At 45.9% G+C, this 23,194-nt stretch overlaps 1 protein-coding gene across 1 annotated transcript in view; it reads right to left on the reverse strand.

Moving 5' to 3' along the window:
* Nucleotides 1-3,415: 3,415 nt before the first annotated feature.
* Nucleotides 3,416-23,194, reverse strand: part of ATXN1 (ataxin 1) — a 394,234-nt gene continuing 374,455 nt past the window's right edge. The window contains exons 6-7 of the mRNA XM_004693284.2: nt 20,871-22,914; nt 3,416-5,667 (exon numbers count right to left, since the gene is read on the reverse strand). Of these exons, the coding sequence (XP_004693341.1) occupies nt 5,137-5,667; nt 20,871-22,754 (2,415 nt within the window). The 5' untranslated portion in view covers nt 22,755-22,914 and the 3' untranslated portion in view covers nt 3,416-5,136. The remainder of the gene's footprint in view (nt 5,668-20,870; nt 22,915-23,194) is intronic.

Below are 23,194 nucleotides of genomic sequence, written 5' to 3' on the forward strand. Positions count from 1 at the left end.
CAAAAAACAGGTAACTTTCAACCTTTATGCTTTTTTCTTTTCTTTTTTTACAAACAAGGTATGAAACTCATGGTTTCAACAGATCCATATCTTTCAAACACTGAATGAATCATTTCAACATTCATTTTTCTTTTGTGCAATTTTTTAAAACATTACCTGTACTCCTGAAAGTGAGTGCTTCAAAAAGTTTGTTTCCTTGAGCTTCACAACTGTGGTGTACAAAAAAAAAAAAAAAAAACTCCCACAAGGTATAGTGCTACAAGGAGAGATCCTATCAGTAAGGTAACATATTTGAAGCGAGGTCATCTATGTAAAAGAAATCTCAGCTCCGGAGTAGAGGTGTGCAAATTGTTTGGAGTTTCCCTATTGACAGAAACACAACATTGTCCGCGAAAAAGAGAGGAAACCAACCCAACACAATAGCATATGCATGTGCTTTATAAAAAAGTATATTCTCTGTATTTATGACTTGATGTGTTCTTAAATCCTCTATTTCAGAAATTCTGGGTTGCAAACACACAGGTGGAAAGCAAAGGCCTCCCTTGGGAAAAAAAAAACAAAAAAGTGTAATTTTCCCTTCCTTTTCGCACCACCACGGCAGCTGGTGGGGCCCTGGAGACCGCTGGCCCCATCTTCACCTGGAATCTTCGTGGGTGATTAGGAAACAGGAAGTGCAAAGGGTTTTAGGAGAGAAGAACCAGTTCCTTGAGCTGCTTTCGATTCATGAAACCGTAGTCATGACAACCAGCACAGCTCAAAAAGCCTGGCCTTCTGTCCCAAGAGCTCTGCTTGTTCACCCATGTCTGAAACAGCATGGCGTTAGTGTCTTCAAAAGCATTTGAGACGTTTCTCTTTATGAAAGAAAAGAGGTTTCCTTAGTAGTCACAGATGTTAGAGGGTATTGTCAATTGTCTCCTTAAAAAACAAAATAAAAAATTCCAAAGCTACGACAACAAAAATAAATTTTGGCAACATATTCAGTAAAGATCAAACTATGTGCAAAGAGTGGACTTTATGATTACTAGGAGCTACTGTTCATCGTGAACATGCAGCATTATATTGCAATCTATGCAGTTTCTAAGGAGTAATCCACAAGATGCAGGAAATCCAAACATTCCTTGAAGTTGTACAACCCTACCCCAGAGCAGTCAAAGTGCTGCTTCCGGGCACATCAGTGTGCCACACACACGCCAGCCCTGTCCCTGAGTAAGAGGTGTGAAAGGTTCCGCAGAGTTCCTCGTGGGGGAGAAGGAGATGCCGCCACTTCCTGGTGGGGGGAAAACCCAACACACTCGCCTAACAAACATACCGGGTCCCCATTCGCTTAGAAATGGGATCCACCCCGATAAAGAAAAAAAAAAAATTCAAATCATCCCAAACCGAACTGGGTGAGTTGGGGGAAAACCAAAACTTGGCCGACATAGAAAATCATCCTGAAGGTCCAAATGAAAACGCAATTTGGATTTCCACTTGAAAAGATTTGAGGTAAGTGGCATCCGTGTCTGTATCCCCCTCCCCCCCACCCCCATCCCCATGTGGACCAGACAAACTGAAAGAATTCTCACGTTAAACATTCTAAGGAACAGTCATTTTATATATTTAGAAATCCCTACAAAGAGAGGTTCTTGTTTGTTGGTTTCTTCTTTTTTTCTTTTCGCCCTGACTAATTTCTTGGTGATTGTGTTCCATTGTAAACGCAAAAGGCCTGCTGTTATTTGTTTTAAAAATGGAAAACAGGAGAGAAAGAAGAACTAAAGACAGCTGTCAGTAAATATTGCAAAGTGGACACGGTACAGAGGCACATAGCTGATCCTCGTAAGCTGCACGGCACCGAAGAATTTCTACGCCTGTCACTGTTAAGTTCGCTACACAGGAGCGGTGCAAGAGGCTGTTCTGGGAGTCTCGGGCTCGCCAAGGGCTGCAAAGAAAAGGAGGCTCCCTGTCCTCTAGTTGTTCCTATTTGGAGAGAGAGCTGCCACAGAGGAGAGGTGACACTTTTCCCAGGTGGCTCCCTCCACAGCCACAGGTCGGCGCGCAGAGGCACGACTTGGAAGTCTCCAGGACACAGACCTCTGGGCAGGGCCTGCCCCATCGCAGAGAGGAGGTGGAAAGTGGGTTGATCTTGGCTACACTGCTCCCGAGTGCGCCTTAGACATGACTCTGCCTCCTTCCTCTCCACACTCACATTCACTATTCCTCGTGGTGACCGGGGAACCGCAGCTCTTCCCCCCCGGATCTCCTTCGCTTGCTTTCTGCAACATGGTGACAGACAGACACGCTCCTCAAGGCTCCCAGCCCCAGCACTCAGCATCCGAAGCAGGAGGCAATTCCCTTCCTGGGTTCCTTCCCTCCAGCCCTTCTCTGGCCAGAATGGGGAGGATGAATCGTACAGGAAAAAGCCGAAAGGGTATGAGTTTTAACTAGAGCAGACTGTCAGACTATTGGCACAGAAAGTATTGCACATGCTAAAAAAAAAAAGCAAGAGAATGAAATGCAACAATACTTAGAAAGGACCGATTATTTTATAATTCCTATACCTGATATAGATAGAAGCACAAAAATTAGGATGATGTTCCTATTGCTCCAAACCATGTATGTTTTCCCATTTTAGTGTTGGTTTTGTGGATCCAAGTAAGCCAAAAGGTGATGTGTGTTTTTCAGAGTCCACGAGTTGCTATAAATAGTGGTATGAATGAGGACAAAGTCTGTATGGCAGCCCCGTGTTCCTCTTACTATCAAAGGTTACAAAACAGAAAGAAAAACAAAACCTAATAACTGCAAGTGCCCTGAGCAGAATATATGGAAGATTAAGCAAGTTCTTTGAACAGAAAGATTTAAAAAAAAAACAAAAAAAAACAAAAAACCAGCACTAAATAAGCACTATGACTCCAAGAACGGGCCACCCAGCTTCACTAGCCTGCTGAGAGGGTAATGAAATCTGAAGAAAGTCAAGAATTGGCTCTAACTATTCTAAATCTACTCAAATGTTGTTGGTACACCCCAGAAAATGGTTAATAAAAATCTTAAGTTCTGGTGAGAACCAAATGCAAAGGAATACTAAATGGGTAAGTGATGTTTTAGATTTTTTTTTCAATTTGTGAATGGAAGAAATGCTTTCTTCAATGGTAAAAGGGAAATTAGATCAGCATCGGTTCTGATTAGTTGCAGCCATTCCAAGTAACAATATTTAAAAATTTCTCCCTAGTTATAAAACTTTTTTTTTTAAAGTGCTTTAAGATGCAGACTCAAAATTCACAAATACTATTTCAGATCTCTGGGAATGAAAGCTTTAAACTATGAAATACCCTTTCTGGGTTTGTACCAAACATGAAATCTTGATTTGACTTCAGATGAAAAAAAAATTCATTCTGAAAATAACATTAATAACGACAATAATAAAGTAATTATTAAAAAAAACTTGCTCACATATATAAATGTCTTTTTGGAAAACTCTCTCAATGAATCTGAAGAAAATTCTCAGAGTTGTCCTGCTAAGACCTGGCTTTGTGACAGATGTAGTAGAAAGACCAAAATGAATTTTGAAAGGAACATAACCTTATAAAATGGCCTAGAGTTTAGGCAGGTTAGAAAGTAATTTTGCTACATTTATTTATGCTCGTTCAGTCCCCCAAACCTTTCCCACAATGTTATTGGATAAAAACTGCAGGAATATCACACAAATTATAAACTCAAGATGTGCAAATCGCAAGATTCTTTAAAAGTTCATCTTAAAAAGAAAAACACTGGACAAAAATGAGTATTTCCATCCCTTTTCTCTGTTTCTCTGTGAGCTCTGCCTTTAATTCTCTCAGACATCAAAGTGAAAAGCGCCCCCTTCAGGCTGTTGTTGGTCGTCATTCCTGGTCACATACTAGTTCATAATTCACATTCATCCCTTTAAACCACATCGAAACTTTCAATATCTTGCTCGTGAGAAACTCTGCAGAGCTGAAATGTAGTTACAGTGTTGAAAAAAAGAAAGCAACTTAGTTTTTGTTTGTTTGTTTGTTTTTCTTCCCAAAGAGTTTAAAGTGAGATACAGTACTTGTTGAATGATAGACCAAGATGCTTGGTAATAAAGTGTGAACAGCATTGTAAGTGCTTAGAGATAGATGCTCATCTTCAAAATCTCATTCCTCACATCATCACACTGGAATCTGAAAAAAGTGGCACCCGAGTTGTTCATAGTCATGAACTATAAACAGTACTAGAGTTAAAAGACGAAAGATTTGCAAACCCAATGCGAAGACCTTCCACGGCTCTCACTGAAGGGCAGTTTACCTCTTGGGAGCGAAGTCAATGCGATTAACCTGATTGGTTTTCCTAACACTGCACAGAAATCAGAGTGGGGGTTCCCCTCCGGCACCCACTCCCTACCCCCCGCCCCCCTGGGGAGCGATGCCTGCAGGGGCTGCCCCGCCCACACGACACCCTGGAGACTTCACTGCACTCAAAAAGCAGAAACGAAATCCCACGTGTGGCAGTTGCTCTTTAAAAAAAATATCAGTGCAGTCAGGCCCCATAGGGGGAAATATATATCTATAGGATTAAAAGTTGCTTTTATTGTAAAATATGCTGAAGGGGGGAAATGTTTTACACGGTTAGCTTTCCACCCGCTGTCTGATGCCTCTCTCTCTAGGATGTCCAGACGCGGGGTTCCTGATGTTTATTTTGCACGTGAGGACCTCCAGGGGACACCCCGTGCTGAGAACAAGAGAGGGAGACAGGGAGGCAGAGAGAAAGAGACCCTCGCTGGCTGCACGCACGCACGCACGCAGGCACGCACGCACGCTCGCCCTGCAGTTCCCTTCTCCGAGCACTGGAAACCAGCGCAGTCAAGCCCGGGGATGTTGCGGTGCAGCCGGCAAGGCCCGCGCGGGGCGCCGAGCCATAGCTCCCGGGAAGCCTGCTAGGCCCGCCCGCTCCCGCTCCCGCTCCAGCTCCCTGGCAGACACGTGGGAAGAGCATATGCACCAGTCTCCTGCGCAACACCAGCTGCAACGCTAATGACAAGGTTATAACAGAAATCTAAAGGAAGAGGATAACATGTAAATACTGTGTTATTTAGCCTACAGTACAGTAATCTTGATACAAATGATAAGGGAGAGCCACATTTCCTTTTCCCAAGCGCGGCCTCTACTTGCCCACGTTAGACCGGCCTTCAATGCAAATCTTAACCTCCTGAGGAATTAGAGAAGGCTTAGGAAGAGTCAGAGGTGGCTCGTCTTCTGACTTCTCCAGTTTGCGGGTCTCCGGCGCCGACCACCTCCTCTTCCTCGTGGCTGCGGGCTTGCTGGGTTCTATTTTGGTGAGCAAGGGCGCTGCAGGCAATCCTATTTTTTCTGGAAACTTCAGTTCTCCGTTCTCAGAGAGCATCTGGGCACTTCCCTGATTAATTCCGTTTTCCTGCTCTGCATATCTGTGTCTACTGCCTGCGAGGCTGTCGGTCTTTGAGTGCTTCAGCAGGACGCTGGCGGGATCCGCGGGCTGGCCCTTTTTAACAGAGCCGTTCTTCAGGTTCTTGAGGGTAAGCGAGATGCAGACATCCCCAACGGAGAGTTTGGAACACGGCAAATCAAAGAGTTGGCTGGTTCTCTCTGGACAGCAGGATGACCAGCCCTGTCCAAACACAAAAAAAGGATACTCTACCAAAACTTCAACGCTGACCTGCGGAAACAACGAGAGACAGAGAGAGGGGAAAGGAGGGAGACAAATGAAAACACTGCGTTCTTGTTTTATTCTATAGACAGGTAAAATGAATGAGGAAATAAAAAAGAAGACTTCTACAAACCTTCATCCACACATACAAATGAAGGTCTAAGTTTGAGCTGTACCTCGACTTACCTTAATAGGTGTTGGGTAGAAGCCATGACTCCAGCGCAAAAGTCCAATCAGTAACTTAAAATCTCACTTTATAACAGGTCTCCATTAAAACAAGTCAATTGACCTCCTCCTCGCCTACCCCCAAGGATGGCAGAACATGTCCTCAAAGTTCAGCAATGAGCTATGTATGTTGTGTCCTTGTCTCAGAAACCCAAATTATGATCTTCTGCTTTATTAGTTCACAAGTGTTCTTCTAATGTATGACAGGCGATATATGGGTCGGAGTTCATCTGCACATTCCATGAAACAGGCATTTATGGTTTTATCATAACCCCTGTGCTCTAAAAGGGCACCAGGTGCATGTCTGGAGGTTAATAAATATTTACTGTGTACTCACATTCATTTAAGGGGATGGGAATCAGAACTAAAGTAACTAAGGAAGGCTTTTCCCAGAAGGCCAAAGGAAGGGTAGGATTTGAAAAATGAGGGGAGGATAATTTTGGGGTGACGGTGAAATGGGTACAGACAGCTCAAGTACTTGGTCCATCAATATGGACACAATTTTTCAAAACTTAAAGGATACAGCAAAAGGAGTACTAAGAGGGAAATGTATAGCAATACACGTCATATCAAGAAACAAGAAAGAGCTCAAAGGACCTTCTCTTTTATCAGGAGGAATTAGAAGATCAAGCAAGTCCAGAAGTCAGTAATAATAAAAATTAAAGCAGATATAAATTAAATAGAAAGAAAACACAGGCTAATAAACCAAAAGCTGATTTTTTTTAAAAAACTGATTCTTTAAAAAAAAATCTAAGAGCTAAACCTCTAACAAGGCTCACTAAGAAAATGAGGGAAATATCTCAAATAAATGGAATAAAAAATAAAAGAGAAATTACAACTAATGCTGCAGTAATTCAGAGGATAATTAGAGACTATCATGAACATTTATATCCTGACAAATTCAAATACCTAAATGAGATGGACAAATTCTTAGAACTGTACAATCATCTAAGAGTGAATACAAAAGAAATAGAAATCCTGATAACCCATCACAAACAAGGAAATTGAAACAGTTATCAAAACTCTCAGAAAACAAAAGTCCAGGACCAGATATCTTCACAAGTGAATTCTGTAAGACTTTCAAAGATGAACTAATACCTACCTTGCTCAAATTCTTCCATAAAATGTGTTCTACACATTTTATGTGGTTAAGACTTAAGAATAATGAAAGTAGTAGCTGTGGGGGTAAATTAAAGTAATATTATATGCAATAATTAAGATGTTTGTTGAATTTATTTGTAAACATGTACACTTCTACCCACAAACACAAAATCAAATTATAAGTACGTAAAGTAGTATATTTCCATGTAATTTACATAGATGTAGCTTTTCTATTGAACTTATTTCATCTATTTTGAAAGGCATGATTGATCGAGCTTGTATTGAGAAGAAACAACTATGGTGAATGTATAGGAAAGTCTGTTTTTAGAGAGTGTGTATGTGTGTGTGTGTGTGAGAGCCTGAGCCCATATAAATATGTATATTACCTGGTGAGAATTCATGATTCTGAGCTAATTTAATAATATAAATAGAGGTAACTTTTTTTTTTTGAGGGCCTACTATCAATGAAACACTCAGTTACAAATTTCACAAAAATATTTGATTTAATGCTCATAATGTATTTATGAAAAAGTACGGTTGTTCTAGTTTTACAACTTAGGAACTACAGTCTGAGAAGGATGAAATCACCTGCCTAATATCATAGCTATATGCTGATAACAATGGGATTCAGTCTCAGTCTATTTAGCCTCAACTCCCATTTTCTTTTTCCTATGCCACTGAATTGACCCTTTGGAGAAAAATAATACCATCCAAAAAGATGAATTTAAAATTCTCACTCCCCCCTCCACTAGTGGTAAATGTTACCCTGAAATATACAGGATCCAATCACATGAGCTATAGATTGTTCCATGGAATGGAAATGGTGAAGGAAATCTGCCTATCTTCTTGTGCAATTTTAGTCTCCTTGACAAGTGTGTGAAGAGTCTGATATTCAATATTCAGAACTACATTTATCTATACACACTTATATGTTTGCATATACATATGTATCCGTATATATAGAAGTGGCAATATCAGATGGGGATGCCCACTGAGCTCTAAGTGGGAGGGCCAAATCTGGAACTGGCTCCATAAATCCTATTCCAAACCTCTCAGAATAATTAACATCATCCACTGAGCAGAAGGAACAAATCCCACTTCAACAGGGATTGTTTAGCTGCACTTCTAAAAATTGACAAAGTTCTCAAGAGTAACAATCTCAAAAGATTCTCTACCAGACTCGCTGTTTGCTTATCCCTGCTTAACATCAGACAGAGATCAGGACATTTTTTTTTTTTTGAACTCACTGTTCTCTTTTGGCTTTCCATGGTTCTAGCTGTTTCCCTGCTCTTGGGCAATCTGTCTCCTTGCTGGCAGACAGCTCAGCACCTACCGTGCACAGGATCTTGGTATGTAAGCCATCTTTTCATATACCCCTTAGAGCAGCCAATCTTCCACGTTCTGAAATTAACATCTACTGCACATTCCTAGACAAACCTGAAGACTTCCACATGTTGACAATGTCTGTGGAATCATTAAGAAGAAATGGGTCAAGGCCTTTATAATATGTCACTGAGTCATTATCTCAGAAGCTATAATGTAGGTGTCTATGCTTATGTTATGCACATCATGTTTTCGGACATTTTGAGAGTCTTTCATTCCTCCCTCATTTCCAAAATCCAAAATCCAAATTCTTAGGCTGAATGTGGTTTATCACTTGAACAGCCTATCTAAAAAAATCATGAAAGGAAAGTGATGAAGGGAGGGAGAGAGAAGAATATTTGAGATGTGCACTAAAAAGTGCTGATGCAATGATTTATTCTTTTGAATCAAATGTTATTAAATTAGCATTTAAAAAGGTACTATTTCAGGAATATAGCTTCACACCTCAATATGTGTGCCGGCTTCATACACCAAAGCTCCAGAGCCAATACTTGATCATAGTTATCCCCTCGACCCCATAACCACCATGTTTTCACAGCATCTGAGGTTTTTCACTTTGTGCTTTTTCAGTTTGTTTTTGTTTTCAGTCATTTATATTCCACAAACCATTAGGTAATTGTCTTTCACTGTTTAACCGTTTCACTTGGCATAATTGTCTTGCATTTCATCCATATTATCTCAAAAGGTACAATTTTATCCTTTTAAATGGCTGAGTAGTATCCCATTGACTATACATTCCATAATTTCTTTATAAAGGAATTTAATTTAACCTGGATAGATTTGGGAAAATCATCTCTACCACTTCAGATGTTTTGTTTGGTCCCTTCCTCCCTAAATTCTGCCTTTGTCTCCTTCTGTGGAAGAACTGTCATCCTAGGGAAAGATGCCACACCATGTGTTCTCAGCTGAATCTACACAAGTGAGGAGATCATTCAATCTGATCACTGCAGACTCCTGTCAAATACTGCTTTTCTCTACGTTAGTTATTTATCCTCACTCATTATTCATCCTCACTAATGTTTTTCTCCTATCTAGCTTGAATGATCTAGATAATACATATTTTAAAACATTTTTTATCTGTATTATATGTGAAAATAAGTCCCCCTTTTATTTGATGAAAGGTAAATTCTCGTGCATGCCTCAAATAAACACACTAAGGTAATCATAACAAATCTATTTTTGTTTCATAATTGAGTTTTCCAAAAGGGTATAAACATTCTTAAAGGTTAACTGATCATTAAACTGGTTGATGAAAAAATCCTACTGAGGGGTTTCTCAATGAGAATATACAGTTAGGTCTGTCTGCTTAAAATTCCCTAGGAGAGGAGTATTATCTCCCTCAAAACAGGCTGTCCATGGCAATGTCAGTACTGTTTTGGACATGAAACAGAGGTAGGATTTGGTGACAGGCTGTTAAAAATAAGTCCATGAGTCTTTGAACTTGAGGCTCATATGGGTCTTTTCTCTGGTGCTGAGAACTTCCAAGTATCCTTAAATGTTTCAGCTTTAATTGAGGTTAATAGCACCAAGCATCACCAACTGGTGGGGGCTGTGGGAGACCTACTGTTTAAGACGCAGTTTGTGCTGCAGTGAGGAACAGGACATGCACAGGGCACAGGCACCTTCATCAGGGCCTTTGGAAATGGGCAACATATTCTGATGATGTCCTGGTGGACGCAAACTGATGGCGTGTCCAAAGTAATTTCCAGAACTCTACCTCATCCTCCTGCTCCGTGGCTCTCCTGTGATCCCCATGAATGAGATCCCCGTGCCTTCCAGTTGTTGACATCAAGGGCCTGGGAATCGTACTTCCTCACAGCACCTTCTCTCATTCTGTATCCATACAAATCACAAGTCAGTCCTAACCTCTCTTCTAAGCAGATCTCAAATGAGAGCACTTCTCTTTAACTCTACTGTCCGTGTCCTGGTAAAGCCCCATCTCCTGGGAGGAACAAAACAGTTACCAGTAAGCATCCCACCCACTCTCACTGCACTCCTCAATGATGCGTTAACTCTCAAGGACACATGCATTTCTTGGTCTGGTTTCCACTCCGGAGTCCTTTTTGACGTGTGTACCAAATGCCTTCAACTGGCTCGTCTTCTCAGAGAGTAAGCTTCACTAACCTCTTTATTTAAAAATCAGCCCTCCAGTTTCTCAAACTGCTAAAAATGGAGCTTCCATATGACCCAGCAATCCCACTACTGCTGCATCTTCAAAAGATACAAAAAACACTGATTGAAAAAGATACTTGTACCCCCATGTTTACTGCTGCTTTATTTACAATTGGAAAGACATGGAAACAGCCCAAATGCCCAAAAGTAGATGACTGGATTAAAAAGATGTGGTACATATACACAATGGAATATTACTCAGCAACCAAAAAGATAATAAACACATGTCTTTTGCAGCAACATGGATGGAGCTGGAAGGAATAATGCTTAGTGAAATAAGCCAGAAAGAAAAGGGAAAATACTGGATGGTTCCGCTCATAGCAGGAGTATAGTGGACCAGGCAAGACAATAATAATAATAATGAACAGCTACACACCAGAGACATTTTATGGGGGTGGAGTGGGGAATGGGATCAAAAACGGTCAGGAGAGGGAAGTGCACTGTACTATGGTGATGGCACACAGGTGATTTGGTGACGGGAAGCCCCTGGGGATTACACTGAGATGAAAAGGGCAGAAAATGATTACAACTTATATGGGAAAGGGCACAAGATGATGTAAACATTATATACATTATATTATTAAAAAATATGACACTAGCAGAAAAGACAAAAAAAATCATCCCTCCACCCCTAGTTTTCCCACTCTCTCTTTGAGTGGGAATGCTGCTTTATTTTTTCCTCATGGGACTTAATCCTCATGGGACTTAATATTTTTGGATGCATTATTTCCTTAGTTATATATTTATTTGTCTACCTCTTTCCTTAAACTCCCATAAGACCATGTGTGCTATAGGAGCTCAGATATTATCTGTCCTGCTCAATGTCCTATACTTGAGTTTACGATACTTCTTGGCACGAAATAGGTGCTCAATAAAAATCTGAAAGAATAAATATGGTTCAATTTGCTTTCCCTATTTAAAAACATTGCAGTTACCCAAATGACCAATAGAGGTCAGTGTTGACACACTGGACAGGCTCTGCCTGGCCTGGTTTCTCGTCAACAGCCAGGACTGAACTGAATGCATAGTCCTCCCCAGGGAGAGAAGCAGGGCCTTCCAGGCTCTGGCTCCCCTCACAGCCATCTTTCTGGGCTGAGCCAAGCTGCTTCACTCAGCATCCCCCTGTCAGACGCTGAGCTCATCATGGTTTCACTGAATCACACAAGTTACTTTCTCCCGACTCTTGAGGTTCTTCCTTTTTGCTCTTTCAGCTGTGCTAATCATCAGCAATTCATTTTATAATCTTGTTGGGATTCAAACAGTCTCTATTAAATCCCAATCAAAATATATTCTTGGCCTCCCTTAATATTCTTTATATTACATTCTTTAACCCCCTTGGTACAGAGGTTAAAGTCTCTGGCTACCAAGCTATCACCAGTCTCTGAAACATGGGTTTGATCCCCAAACAGAGAACTGACCCACATGGCGCAGCAGACCTCTCCTGTCTCACCCGCTGCTCCTCTCAGCAGTGTGTTTCAGTAGCTCTACCTATTCTGCTCTCTAGTCTGTCTCGGGTGAACCCTCTTGCCACCTCCCACCTCTGTCCTACGCCCCAGTTCTTGTATGCATACATAAATAAATCTTTAGAAATATATATCTATATATTCATATTCCTGGGTCAATACCATATAAAACGAAAGCAAGTTGCATAACTCCTGGCAACTTGCCATAGCCCATTTTTTCATCCCATAAATACATCCTTTTCCAAATACGTTAAGCAGTCTGTAGGATGAAATGTGAACAGAACAGCCTTTGTTCTTATGTCAGCTGGATGCCTTGTAGCCAGTATCTCTCTTTTTTTTAGGGGCATATCACCTTCCATCCTCCTCCACTCTTTCCTGCCCTCCTGCAGCGACAAACACACCCTCTGGCTCACCACTGCTCCCAGCCTCCCGAAACCAACTCCTCTAAAGCAATCTTCTCCACCTTCTATTCAGGGCCAAGACAGGGAGGCACCTTCACTTTTCAGCTGCTATTAATTCAATGTCACCTTCCGACTCTGGCTGATGATCGGCTTTTAAGAACATTCTTAGCTGTTCTATGTGTAAGTTCAGTAACATTCCTTTAACTGCTTAGTCAATAACTAGTGTATCTAAACACTGTGTCTGTGTATGCTCATATTTGTGCTGTTTGATCATATATTTCAATCTTAGATGGGGGCTCTGTCTATATACACACATATGTACGTATCACCAAAAACAAGATACAAAGAAAACAAAACGTCTGTTGTTTAAATATGTCTCCTCTTCCCTTCACGAGAAAGAATCCCTGTTTTCACAAATGTGGAGGGCATCTGTTTTACAAAACAATTTTGCCTGACACGATCCCAAACGTACAAGTCTTTTCTGCATCAGGAGCCCTGACATCTCTCCAGAGCCATCCCAGTCAAATGATTACACTGGGAATTCCAGACTTTGTCCACAAGGAAGAACCCTGGTCCCATTTTAGCCGTCAGGAGGGCACAGCCTGCCTTCAAGCAGACCCCTCACTGCTTCTTGCTACCTTCCCAACATTGAAATGTCAGATGACCCTCAGGCAATGATGAAAGGGTGAGAAAGCCATGTATTTCAATGTTTAAAAATCATTAATAAAAAGTCGCAACTTTTCAGCAGAGTGAAAGAGGACCTGTGAGTTCCATTTACAACATCTAATTATGCCAATGCTAAACCTGTCTCAGACTTTGGTGGAAGAACCTCAGGTTGTGCAGTAAACCAGCCTAGAGACACCTCCAAATACAATTTACAAATTGGGTTTTTCTGGGCCTCCCTGGTGGCCCACTAAGGCTTAAGGCTTAGTGTTGTCACTGCAAAAAGGCCTGAGTTCGACTCCCAGCCACGGAGGTGACCCACATGGCACGGCAGACCTCTCCTGTCTCGCCCACTGCTCCCCTCAGCAGTGTATTTCAGTCTGTTGCCTGTTCTGCTCCCCACTCTGTCTCTGGTGAACCCTCTCACCCCTTGCACCTCTGACCGGTAGCATAGTTCTTCTATGCAAAGATAAATACATACAATCTTAAAAACAATTGGGGTTTTCCTGTAACAGTCTAGTAAGGCTTATAATACCTCCACTGAGGGATGCACCCCAAGACCCTGCTCAATGAGGAGCCAGGAAGGTAGTTTACCCACTTGCCCTCCTCCCTTGGCGGGAGTTGTGGGGGCTGGAGAGAAGGCCTTAAAATGCCTGCCTTAAAGAATAGCATCTTATTTAGCCCTAAAAAGAAGAGAGCCATGAAAGTCAAAAAGATACGGGCGAACCTTAAGTACATATTGCCACAGCAAGAAAGTATTTTGAAAAGGCTACGTACTGTACGACTCTAGAAACATTCTGGGAAAGGCACAACTATGTGGTTTGAAAGGATTCCTGTTGCCAGGGTTCTGGATGGGGATGTGGTGGGGAGTATGAATAGGTCAATCATAAAAGATGTTTGGGGGTGGTGAACTAATGATAGAGTCATGCCGGATACATGACGTTACACATTTGTGAAAAGCCACCTCAAAGAAAGCACAAAGAGTAAACCCTGACGTGAACCATGGACTTGAGCACATAATAATGCAGCAACATTGGCTCAACACCTGTAACAATTATACTATGTGAATGTGGGATCTTAATACTAGAGGAGACTGGATTTGTCTGGGGACTGTCTGCACTTTCTGCTCAAAAAAAAAAATTTTTTTTTGCCAACCTAAACCTGTTTAAACTATAAAGTCTAGTCATTTAAAAACAACAATTGTGTTTTGTGTTTCGGCCGAAAGAAACTGCATCATTAGTCTATGTAAGATCACAGAATTGGGGGCATTTGCATTCCATAGAATTAGGGGCATTTACAAAGCCTGGGGAGAGCACTCTTTTCTCTCCACCACCCCCTCTCTGCAGAGGGGCAGAGACACACAAATGACAGCGTGCTCTGATGTTGTCTCTCTGCTGGAGCATCTCAGGAATTAGGACGGACAGGAGGATGCACACCAACTTCTGGGCTGCTGGTGTAGCACCTGGCTTTGCAGACACCACCTTTCCATACAATTTAGGATTCGTTTCCATCAAGCCCACATGTGCCATGTTGGCAAGAAGGTTTGTCTTGGCTGCTAAGGGACTACACAGGCTTATGTGCTGCTTGCATGAGGCTTTGGCTATTTTTAGGCACCAGCTAATCCATTAAATGCATAAGGCTGCCACTGATGACTCAGGACACAGCAGTCAAATTTAAAAAAACAGTGGAACGAAAGGAAAGCCATGACAGACGTGCGGCGAGCACATCATTACTGCGTGCCGTGTGAGCATCGTGCCACGCCACGCCATGCATGCCACGCCACACCACGGTGGGAGAGGGGGGCAGAGGTGGCACTGAATAGTAAGCAGTCACCTCGGGAGGATCTGAGAAGCGACAGCCCCAATGATATAAGGACTCGCAGTTAGGCAGTTAGGAAGGAAGCAAAGAGAAGTCTCACCCCAGAGCACTTCACTAACACAACTTGCTACAACTCTGTGGAGCAGATTTTGTGAACCGTCTGAAAAACTGAGCCTAGGGAACAGGAGACAGAGAGACAGGGAGGCTATCAGGTGAAACCAGGGGGTCCCCAGGCTGGCCTTCCTAACAAGGGGCGCAGTAGGAAGACAAGATGCTAGGAGGCTGTCCGCAGTGAAGCAGTCAAGGAGGCACTGTTCTGCCTCAGTCCTCCCACTGATGCGGGCAGGGGGCATGCACCCACCCACCCACCCACCCTTCCATCCTGCAATCAGCTCGTGTTCAGAAAACACAGCTTGTGCAGACACACAGTAGCCAGCATGAGGTCGTTTCACACTCCCAACAGAAATAGCGGATGTGGGGGCCAGTGGGGGAGACCTAAGCCACCAGTGGGACCACATGGCAGGAATCCAGCCAGGATACAAACAGCTTTTGGCGCTGATTGCTACGGCCCAACCTTCTTTCTCTTTTCTAGACTGTCTCTCTCTCCATAAACCTTTTTCAGAACATGAAGTTCTAGGCCTTGGTCTTAGAAGACAGGTCCAAGGTCACTTAAGTTGAAGTAGGGAAGGGAAACTAACATTTTCAAGGACTTATGACTACATGTTGTACCATTCTTTTAAATAATTTTGCTCCCGTTCTTCCCTACTAGGAGCAAGTGCACATAACTGCACCAATAACCATTTGTGCAATGATTTAATACTTGATTTGTATGCAGTCCCAGTGCTTAAGAGAGGAGTGGTGAGCTGTAGATTCAGACCTAGGTATTTTTGGCCTCGGGTCCTGAATATTCCTAGCCGTTAACCTGTTTCTCAAGCAGCCTCCACACGGAGGTGATTGCCTGGGGATCCCTTCTGGGGCTTGCCACAGACTTGGGTACTCACATTTGGAGAATTTTAAGAGGGTTATACTGGGAGAGAAGTCCCAGGGGAGAGAGTCTGCTGTCCACTGGGGTTCTCAAGCCAAATCTCCAAGGTCAAGAGACATGATGATGCAGAGAAAGCCTCCGTCGACCTGAGGGTGGGGGGGTGGGGAGGGGGTGGAGCCTTCTACCCGCATGCAGCAGGAGAGTAAGGGACACCGCAGTGGTGACCCAGATGCTCTAGCAATGGACAACTCTGGATTCCCTTCATTCTTCCTCAGCACCAGGACAAAGCACCTGTGTGGAGACATATGGTGCTGGGGATGCAAAGACCTCACAGGGGCAGTGACGAACACCTCGCTAGAATTTTCCTCCTAGCATTACCTCAGCTGGAGCGACAGCCAGAGACCACACAGCTCTTTCACATATCACCCAAACCAAAAGCTCTGGAGTTTACACAGGATGGCGCTAGTTCTTGAGAGGCCCTTGTGCTGAGTATCAGCACCAGCGGTCAGCAGAACTTTGCCCCGTGACCCGCTGTGGGTGCTGGCAAGCCAGGTTTGGTAAGTGCTACTACCAGAGCTGTTTGCAAGGCAGACAGGTGAAGGCTTATACAACAGAGCATCCGAAGATTCTGTGTAAGGAATCTGCTGTTCTGAGATGAAAGCAGCAGCTCTGAGAGGTAAAACGGCCTCTTCACGGTCGACCAGAAACCCGGCTGGGGTTTTCCCCCACCCGCCCCACCACCCTGGGGTTCCCAGGGCCGCTTTCTGAGGTGAAACTGTGGCTTCCTTCCTGGGAGGGTTTATACTTAGAGCCATCAAGCCATCTGTCCTGCAGACACCGTGGTTGTTCCCTCTACTGCCTCTCCAATCACATTTGTGATTCTGCTAATTAAGTTAAGCAATTTGCACATTTCTCCAGCTCCCTGTGGGCGCCAGTGGTAGTGATTTCCAACCAGTTGAGAAGTCATGGACTTGAAGCCAGGAGAGAAAACTCCTAGAGTGACGTGACTGGGGGGCCGGAAAGGGGGCTCGGTCCCTGGCAGGTAAATTAAATGCAGCTATTAGTTCTCCCTCCCCCTTCCCCACAGCCCCTCTGGCTTCCTGTCTGCTTCTCCACTAATTCTGAAGCTGTGACTGTGGCAAGCACAGCCAGTGGAGGGTCATAGTGTGATGATGTCAGCCTGTTTCTGATACAGATACGCTTCCCGGGAAGGGACAAATCATGAACTGTGTGTGGGTCTCACACTGCTGTTCCTGTAGCTTGAGGCCAAGTTGCCTTGTTAGCTGACCACAGTCTCTTGCCTTTCTTTGCAGAAGCCCTTCCAGCAGGCACCAGACCCCACAGGGGCCGCCCTGACAGACCTGTGAACAGGCCTGACAAATATTTCACCTTTTAATTTGCACCTTGGCTGCTGGCAAAGAGAAGAGTGTCCTGGCTCCAGGAAGAAATGGGTCTGGAGGTGGAAGCCAATTTCTCATCATTTGTATGTTCATTCTACAAAGGACTGAGCATTTTGCTCAGGAAACATAGATGGATGTTTCTTCTCTAAGAAAAGCCAGATCAACTAGAAGCCTGAAGAGGCCCTGGATGCTCTTGGCTGTAGAAGCTTCCAGCACCTTGGTGATGTGGCCACAGCCAGGGATGCTCTTTATTCTCAAATTGAAACAGATGCTGGCTAGGAGTTAGCATTTCAAAATAACCCTTCTTTGGTGTCAAGCTATACTCCCAAATCATAAACAGTGTTGTAAACCAGTGTTACCTCAATTTAAAAAAATACAATAAAAAAAAGTGAAGGTCAGACAACTTTCTGCAGGGGTCTAATATTAATTTCAGTGCCAGGAGATTTTTATAAAGCCACCCAACTCCAGAAATTACTCCACTTTGGCTCTGAAACCTGTGCTTTCTTATCTCGGGGTTAAAAAAAAAAAGAAAAAAAGGCCCTTCTTGGTGGTGGAACGGGTAAGGACGCAGCACTGCAAGCTGGCCACAGCTGTTTCAGTACGAGTTCGAACCCTGGTTCTGGAGCTGACCCACATGGCACAGCAGACTCCTCCTGACCCGCCTGCTGCGCCGCCCCCCGCCCCCCACCTCCAACAATGTAATTTGTCGATCTGCCTGTTCTGCTCCCCACTCTGTCTCTGGTGAATCCTTTCACTGTCCCTGCACCTCTGGCCTGTACCTCATTTCTGTATGCATAAATAAATAAATGTTTAAAAAAAAAATAAAAGACACATCTTTCTCTGTCCATAATAATGTTTTAAGGGCAGAAAGGACTGAAAAACCACATTTAATGTCTCATTTTTGTTTATTCGCCATGTTTCACCCAGCATCTATTTATAGGCAACTTTGCCAAAGGCAACTTACTTTTTCTTTCTAGTAGGATCCATGTAGGAAGGTGGGTATGAGCAGCAGCTGCAGATGATAACCAATTTTAAAGAGGCCATTTTGTTTAAGATGCTGATTTTTTTTTGCTACCTTTTGGAAACTAAACTTTGAGAGATCTCTCTTGGGCCCCGGTGGACTGTCAGACTCTGGAGATACTGCACCATAAAAAAGAAAAGTATGTGCGGCTAACATCTCTTAGCAATGCAGGCTCTTGTGCAAGCTCCCTCATCCAGTCATTCCCAAGCAATTCTGGAAAACACTTTGGAAAACTGATCTCCCCTAACCTCACTTGATCTGTGAAAAATATACTCAAAACAAAAACAAATCAAACCATTAACTTGCGTGTCTTCTTTTGTTTATTTTTTCTGAATGTCACAATGTTAATCAGCTAAGCCATGACCATTTTCAACTCAAACTGAAGGAATTGTTAAGGGGAAGGATGTCCTAAAAGAACTCTGCAGAGTCTTATGGACTCCACCCCCTACTCCAGCTTTCTGGACTCCACCCCCTACTCCAGTGATTGGAAACTACAACTCCCAGCAGTACCAGGGAGAGAACTGCGAGGACCCAAGGGCGGAGCTAAGCAGGCATCCTGGGACATTGGGAGATAAATAGGGTGCCATTTTGTCCAAGGATCTCGCTCTCTCTTGGGAAACAGCACTTGGGACCACGTGACTGGGGACTTCCAGTTTGTTATCAGAACTCCAAGTCAGCCGAGTTGGTAAGATATTCCAGTTACTTTGTATCCCTCTCTCTTTCTCTGGGTTGTTCCTTTTCTTTTCCCCTTTTGTAAATAAACCCATTATCAACCCTTTGTGTGTGTGTGTGTGTGTTTGTGTGCAGTACAATTGAATTTTAAGCACGCGGGTGAGGCCCCACAGACAGGCAGCCCAGTTCACACTGGGGTGCCCTGTAACAGAACCAGCATCACATCTGGTTGCCTTTGCTGGCAACATTCCCAGAGAGACTGGGGCTCGATGGCCAGGGACTCCCTACATTTGATGCCAAGTCACCTGGGCAGTGAAGCTGCTGGTTCGTGTAACGCGCTGTGGAACGAATGCATGTAAATGATTGAAGAGACTAGAAAGGGCGGACTGAAGGAGTTCATGGAAATGGAGAGTGTTTATCATAGTTTTATAATGACTCAGCTTAGCTGTATCTGACCCTTGGGTTCCTATTTACCAGAAACTCAAGCAATCACGGGGCACAGCCTCCACTACTTGGATTATATTAATTAACTATGCTTTTCTTTTCCCATATTCTCATGCTGTGACATCGTGGGGTATTAAAGACTGTGGAAGGACTGCAGCTCCAGGGTTAGTTCATTCCTGGGGAAAGCAAACACCCCATCTGGGAACAAGTCCTTCATAGCATGTCAACCCCTACTTTGCTACCTCCCCTCTAGTCTCTCCTATTCCAGGCCACTTAGCCACCTGCCTGAGTTACCTCAGGGGCAGAAACAAGGCAGGTAAGGAAGACGCAGAGCCCTGTGAAGCTACTGGAACAGCCAGTCCTGAGAGGTTCACCCCTGTGTCCTCCACACGCTCCCTCTGCCTCTGTCCTGGCTGACCCTAGTGTGCCCCCAGGTGCCCTGCCTCGCTGGCATTTGTGCCCCTTCCTCTTGGGATCTTGTACCTATCACCTGGGTCTTTATATAAGTTGTCTCCTCATCTGTCAGCATCTCACACTTAAGTAATAAAATAGGACTTTTCGTCGCTCCTGGTGGTGCAGCAGGTTAAAGCGCAGCACTGCAAAGTTAGCGGCAGCTGCTTCAGCCAGTTCGATCCCTAGCCAGCTGACCCACATGGCACGGCAGACCTCTCCTGTCTTGCTCACTGCTCCCCTCAGCAGTGTACTTCATAAGTCGGCCTGTTCTGCTCCCCACTTTGTCTCTGGTGAGTCCTCTCATTACCCCTGCACCTCTGGCCTGTACCCCAGTTCTTTATGCAAAAATAAATAAATCTTAAAAAATAAAATAAAATCTGGCTTTTAAAATGCGGATGTTGGAATGCGGTGTGCAGACTCTGGGTACCTCATGTCCTCACGCCGACCAGCACTGTCTCCCCCAAACATAAAACACAGAAGGTGGGTTGATGCCAGAGCCCTGCAGGTTAACCTTTCTCATTGTCTTCCCTCTCGACCAAAATATAACTTCACGGTGATTTTTGACTCTAAATTGGATAGTGTCTGACTAGCCCTATTCTAGATGCATAGAAATCAATGCCTTGGGGCCTTCGGGCTTAATTCTCTCATAAAACATGTCTGGGAAGCATTCAATCTAAAATCTAGGTCTAGAAACATGGGGGATTCAACTGGACAGTGGCCAGTGCTTCTAGAACTATGATGATGACGAGTTGTGTACCTGCTTTTATCGAGGTGGGAAGCTGGACTCCTGACACTTATATAATATTGGGAACCAAGGGGTAGGTACATCAATCCATTAAAAAAAAATATTAAGTAAATCTGCAGTTAAAAAAAAGTCTCGGGGTAACTGCAAATCCTTAAACCTTCCCACAGCAGGGACAGGCTTACCTCCCAGAAAAAGTTCCTCTTCCTGGGGAGGGGAGGGCCCTGTGGTGGGCATCGCGCTCCCTGTGCCACCCGGGCAAACCTTACCTGTGCTCGGTGCTCCCCCACCGCGAACTGTATCACGGCCACGCCCGGGCTGTGGCTGTCCTCGATCCTCTCCACCGTGCTGGAGTCGATCTTCAGGTCGTTGCTGATCTCCGCGCTCTGGATGAAGTCTTCCGTCTTCAAGTCCTCCACCTTCTTCAGCTCCCCGTTGGCCAACTGGATGATGGAGCCTTTCATGAAGTAGGGAGGCAGCGTGGGGGGAGCTGCCGTGGGGGACGCCACGGACTGCACCACGGGCAGGTGGATCTGTGCCTGCACCATGGCCGGGTAGGCGGCCTGCGTGGCCAGGGCCTCGGGGCTGAAGTTCTCGCTCTTGGGGAGGGCGGTGGTGACGAAGGTATGAGGCACTGCAGCAAACTGGGGCGAGGACGTGACGATGGCCGAGGCCGCTCCCGACCCCTCCATGTCGGCGCTGCCCACTGGGATGAGCAGGGGCTGGGTGCCGGGGATCACCAGGTGCTGGGGCAGGCCGCCGGCGTAGGTGATGGCCTGCTGCTGGCCACTCAGGTAGCCGATGACTGGCGGCTGTGTGCCGGCGTAGAAGGCCGTGGCGGGCAGTCCCACCGGGAGCGGCTCCGAAGCGCTGTGCGTGGTCTGGATGACTGTGTGCGGAGACAGCGTGGCGACCGCGGCCTTGACGGCCTCGGGCCCCAGGGCCTGTTGGGGTGACAGCGCGTAGGATCGGTGCCCCGGCTTGCCGAGATGCAGGCCGCTTTTGTCGTTGAGGGTGGAGGGGGAGGCCTCCCGGTGTGAGACCTGCTGGACGTCCAGGTCGGCCGCGGGCGTGCTGCTGTTGGGCAGGACCATCACCGAGGCCCGGACACCCGAGGAGTCTCGGCCGCCGTAGTCCGCGGGGCTGGGGTGGACCACCACGTGCCTGGACTCGTAGGGGTGAGGCACTGCCTTGCTGCCGGCCTTCACCAGGCCCAGGTCGGCCGAGGTCGGGGCCCCATACCTGCGGCCCTTCTCCATCTCCCCGTTGAGGATCTCCTTGGCTTGCATGGCCTGCTGCAGCCGGCTGCTCTCGGCTTTCTTGGAGGCCTCCCGAGTCACGAAGTGGCTGCCAGAGTCGGTGTATTGCACGACGACCTGGGGGGAGGGCCCCAGGGTGAGAGTGTGTGGGATCATCGTCTGGTGGGGGTGGAGGTGGACGGGGATGGCCGGAGGAGAGGCCGCGCGCCCGGCGTTCTGCGGAGAGCTGGAAATGTGGACGTACTGGTTCTGCTGGGTGGGTGGTGGGGACCCGGGGGTGACCAGCCCGGGCGTCCTGCCGAGGTGCTGCTGCTGCTGCTGCTCAGCCTTGTGTCCTGAGGCTTGGCTCAGACTGCCCATGTTGGCCAGCAGAGTGGAATAGGCCTCCAGCTGGGAGCGCTGGGATGGAGTGGCAGCGCCCGCGGCGCTGGTGACCGGGCTGGCTGTGGGGGAGATCAGCTGTGAGGGGATGAACCCGGCGTAGGGCCCGCTGTACTGGGAGGACCCGATGAACTGGAAGGTGTGTGGCAGGTGAGCGTACTGCACCGGGGATACCGGCGTCCCTGACGGCGGGGGCGGGTAGGCCGTGGGCAGCGTGGTCGCCGGGACAGACCTGGGCGCGCTGGGTGGGGAGTAGTCCAGGCCCGTGGGCAGCGCTTTGTGTAAACCTATTCCCTGTTGTAAACCGAGCTCCACCGAAGTCCCCGCCGGGCCGTGCCGGCCGCCCCCGTGGCTGCGGCCGCCGGGATTGCCCGGGAGCCATGCCACGCCCTCTGCCCGGTGGTTGTCGCTGGGCAGGACCGTGGCCTTCTCCTCGGAGGGCCGGCTGGTGGCGGGGATCTCGCGCTTCTTGGGAGGCAGGCATTCGTTGCTCCGCTCTTGATTGGATTTCATTTTTCGCCGTCCCCCCTCCACGGTGACTGTTTCACTGTCTGGCGGGCTCTGATTTTAGTCTGATAAATGGAAAGTCACATTTGATTTCTGTAGGGGATCCAGGCCCTTCATGAGGAATCATCTCCCCGTGGGTGCGATCGGCCAGCAGCAGCTCTGGAATCTGGGAGCAGGAAGAGGGGAAGCGGCAGGGGAAGAAGAGGGGGGGGAGGGGAAAGGAGGAACAGGAAATAAAATATCAGCACATGTTGAGACTAGGCCCGGTTTTAAGGTAAACCCCCCAAACCCCAGATTAACTCCAGCATCCGGGCAGGTAGAAGGCTGGGAGATGGATCAGCTCCACAGCCAGTCAAACTTGAGCAGATTCCTCTTTATCATAACAAGTCCCCCCAAGACGTGCTTCTCAACACCCCCTTTTCCTCCTTTCTCCTTGAAGAGGAGAT

The sequence above is a fragment of the Condylura cristata genome, unplaced genomic scaffold (genome assembly GCF_000260355.1).
Source record: "Condylura cristata isolate star-nosed mole 26May11 unplaced genomic scaffold, ConCri1.0 scaffold00037, whole genome shotgun sequence".
NCBI classification, from domain to species: Eukaryota; Metazoa; Chordata; class Mammalia; order Eulipotyphla; family Talpidae; genus Condylura; species Condylura cristata.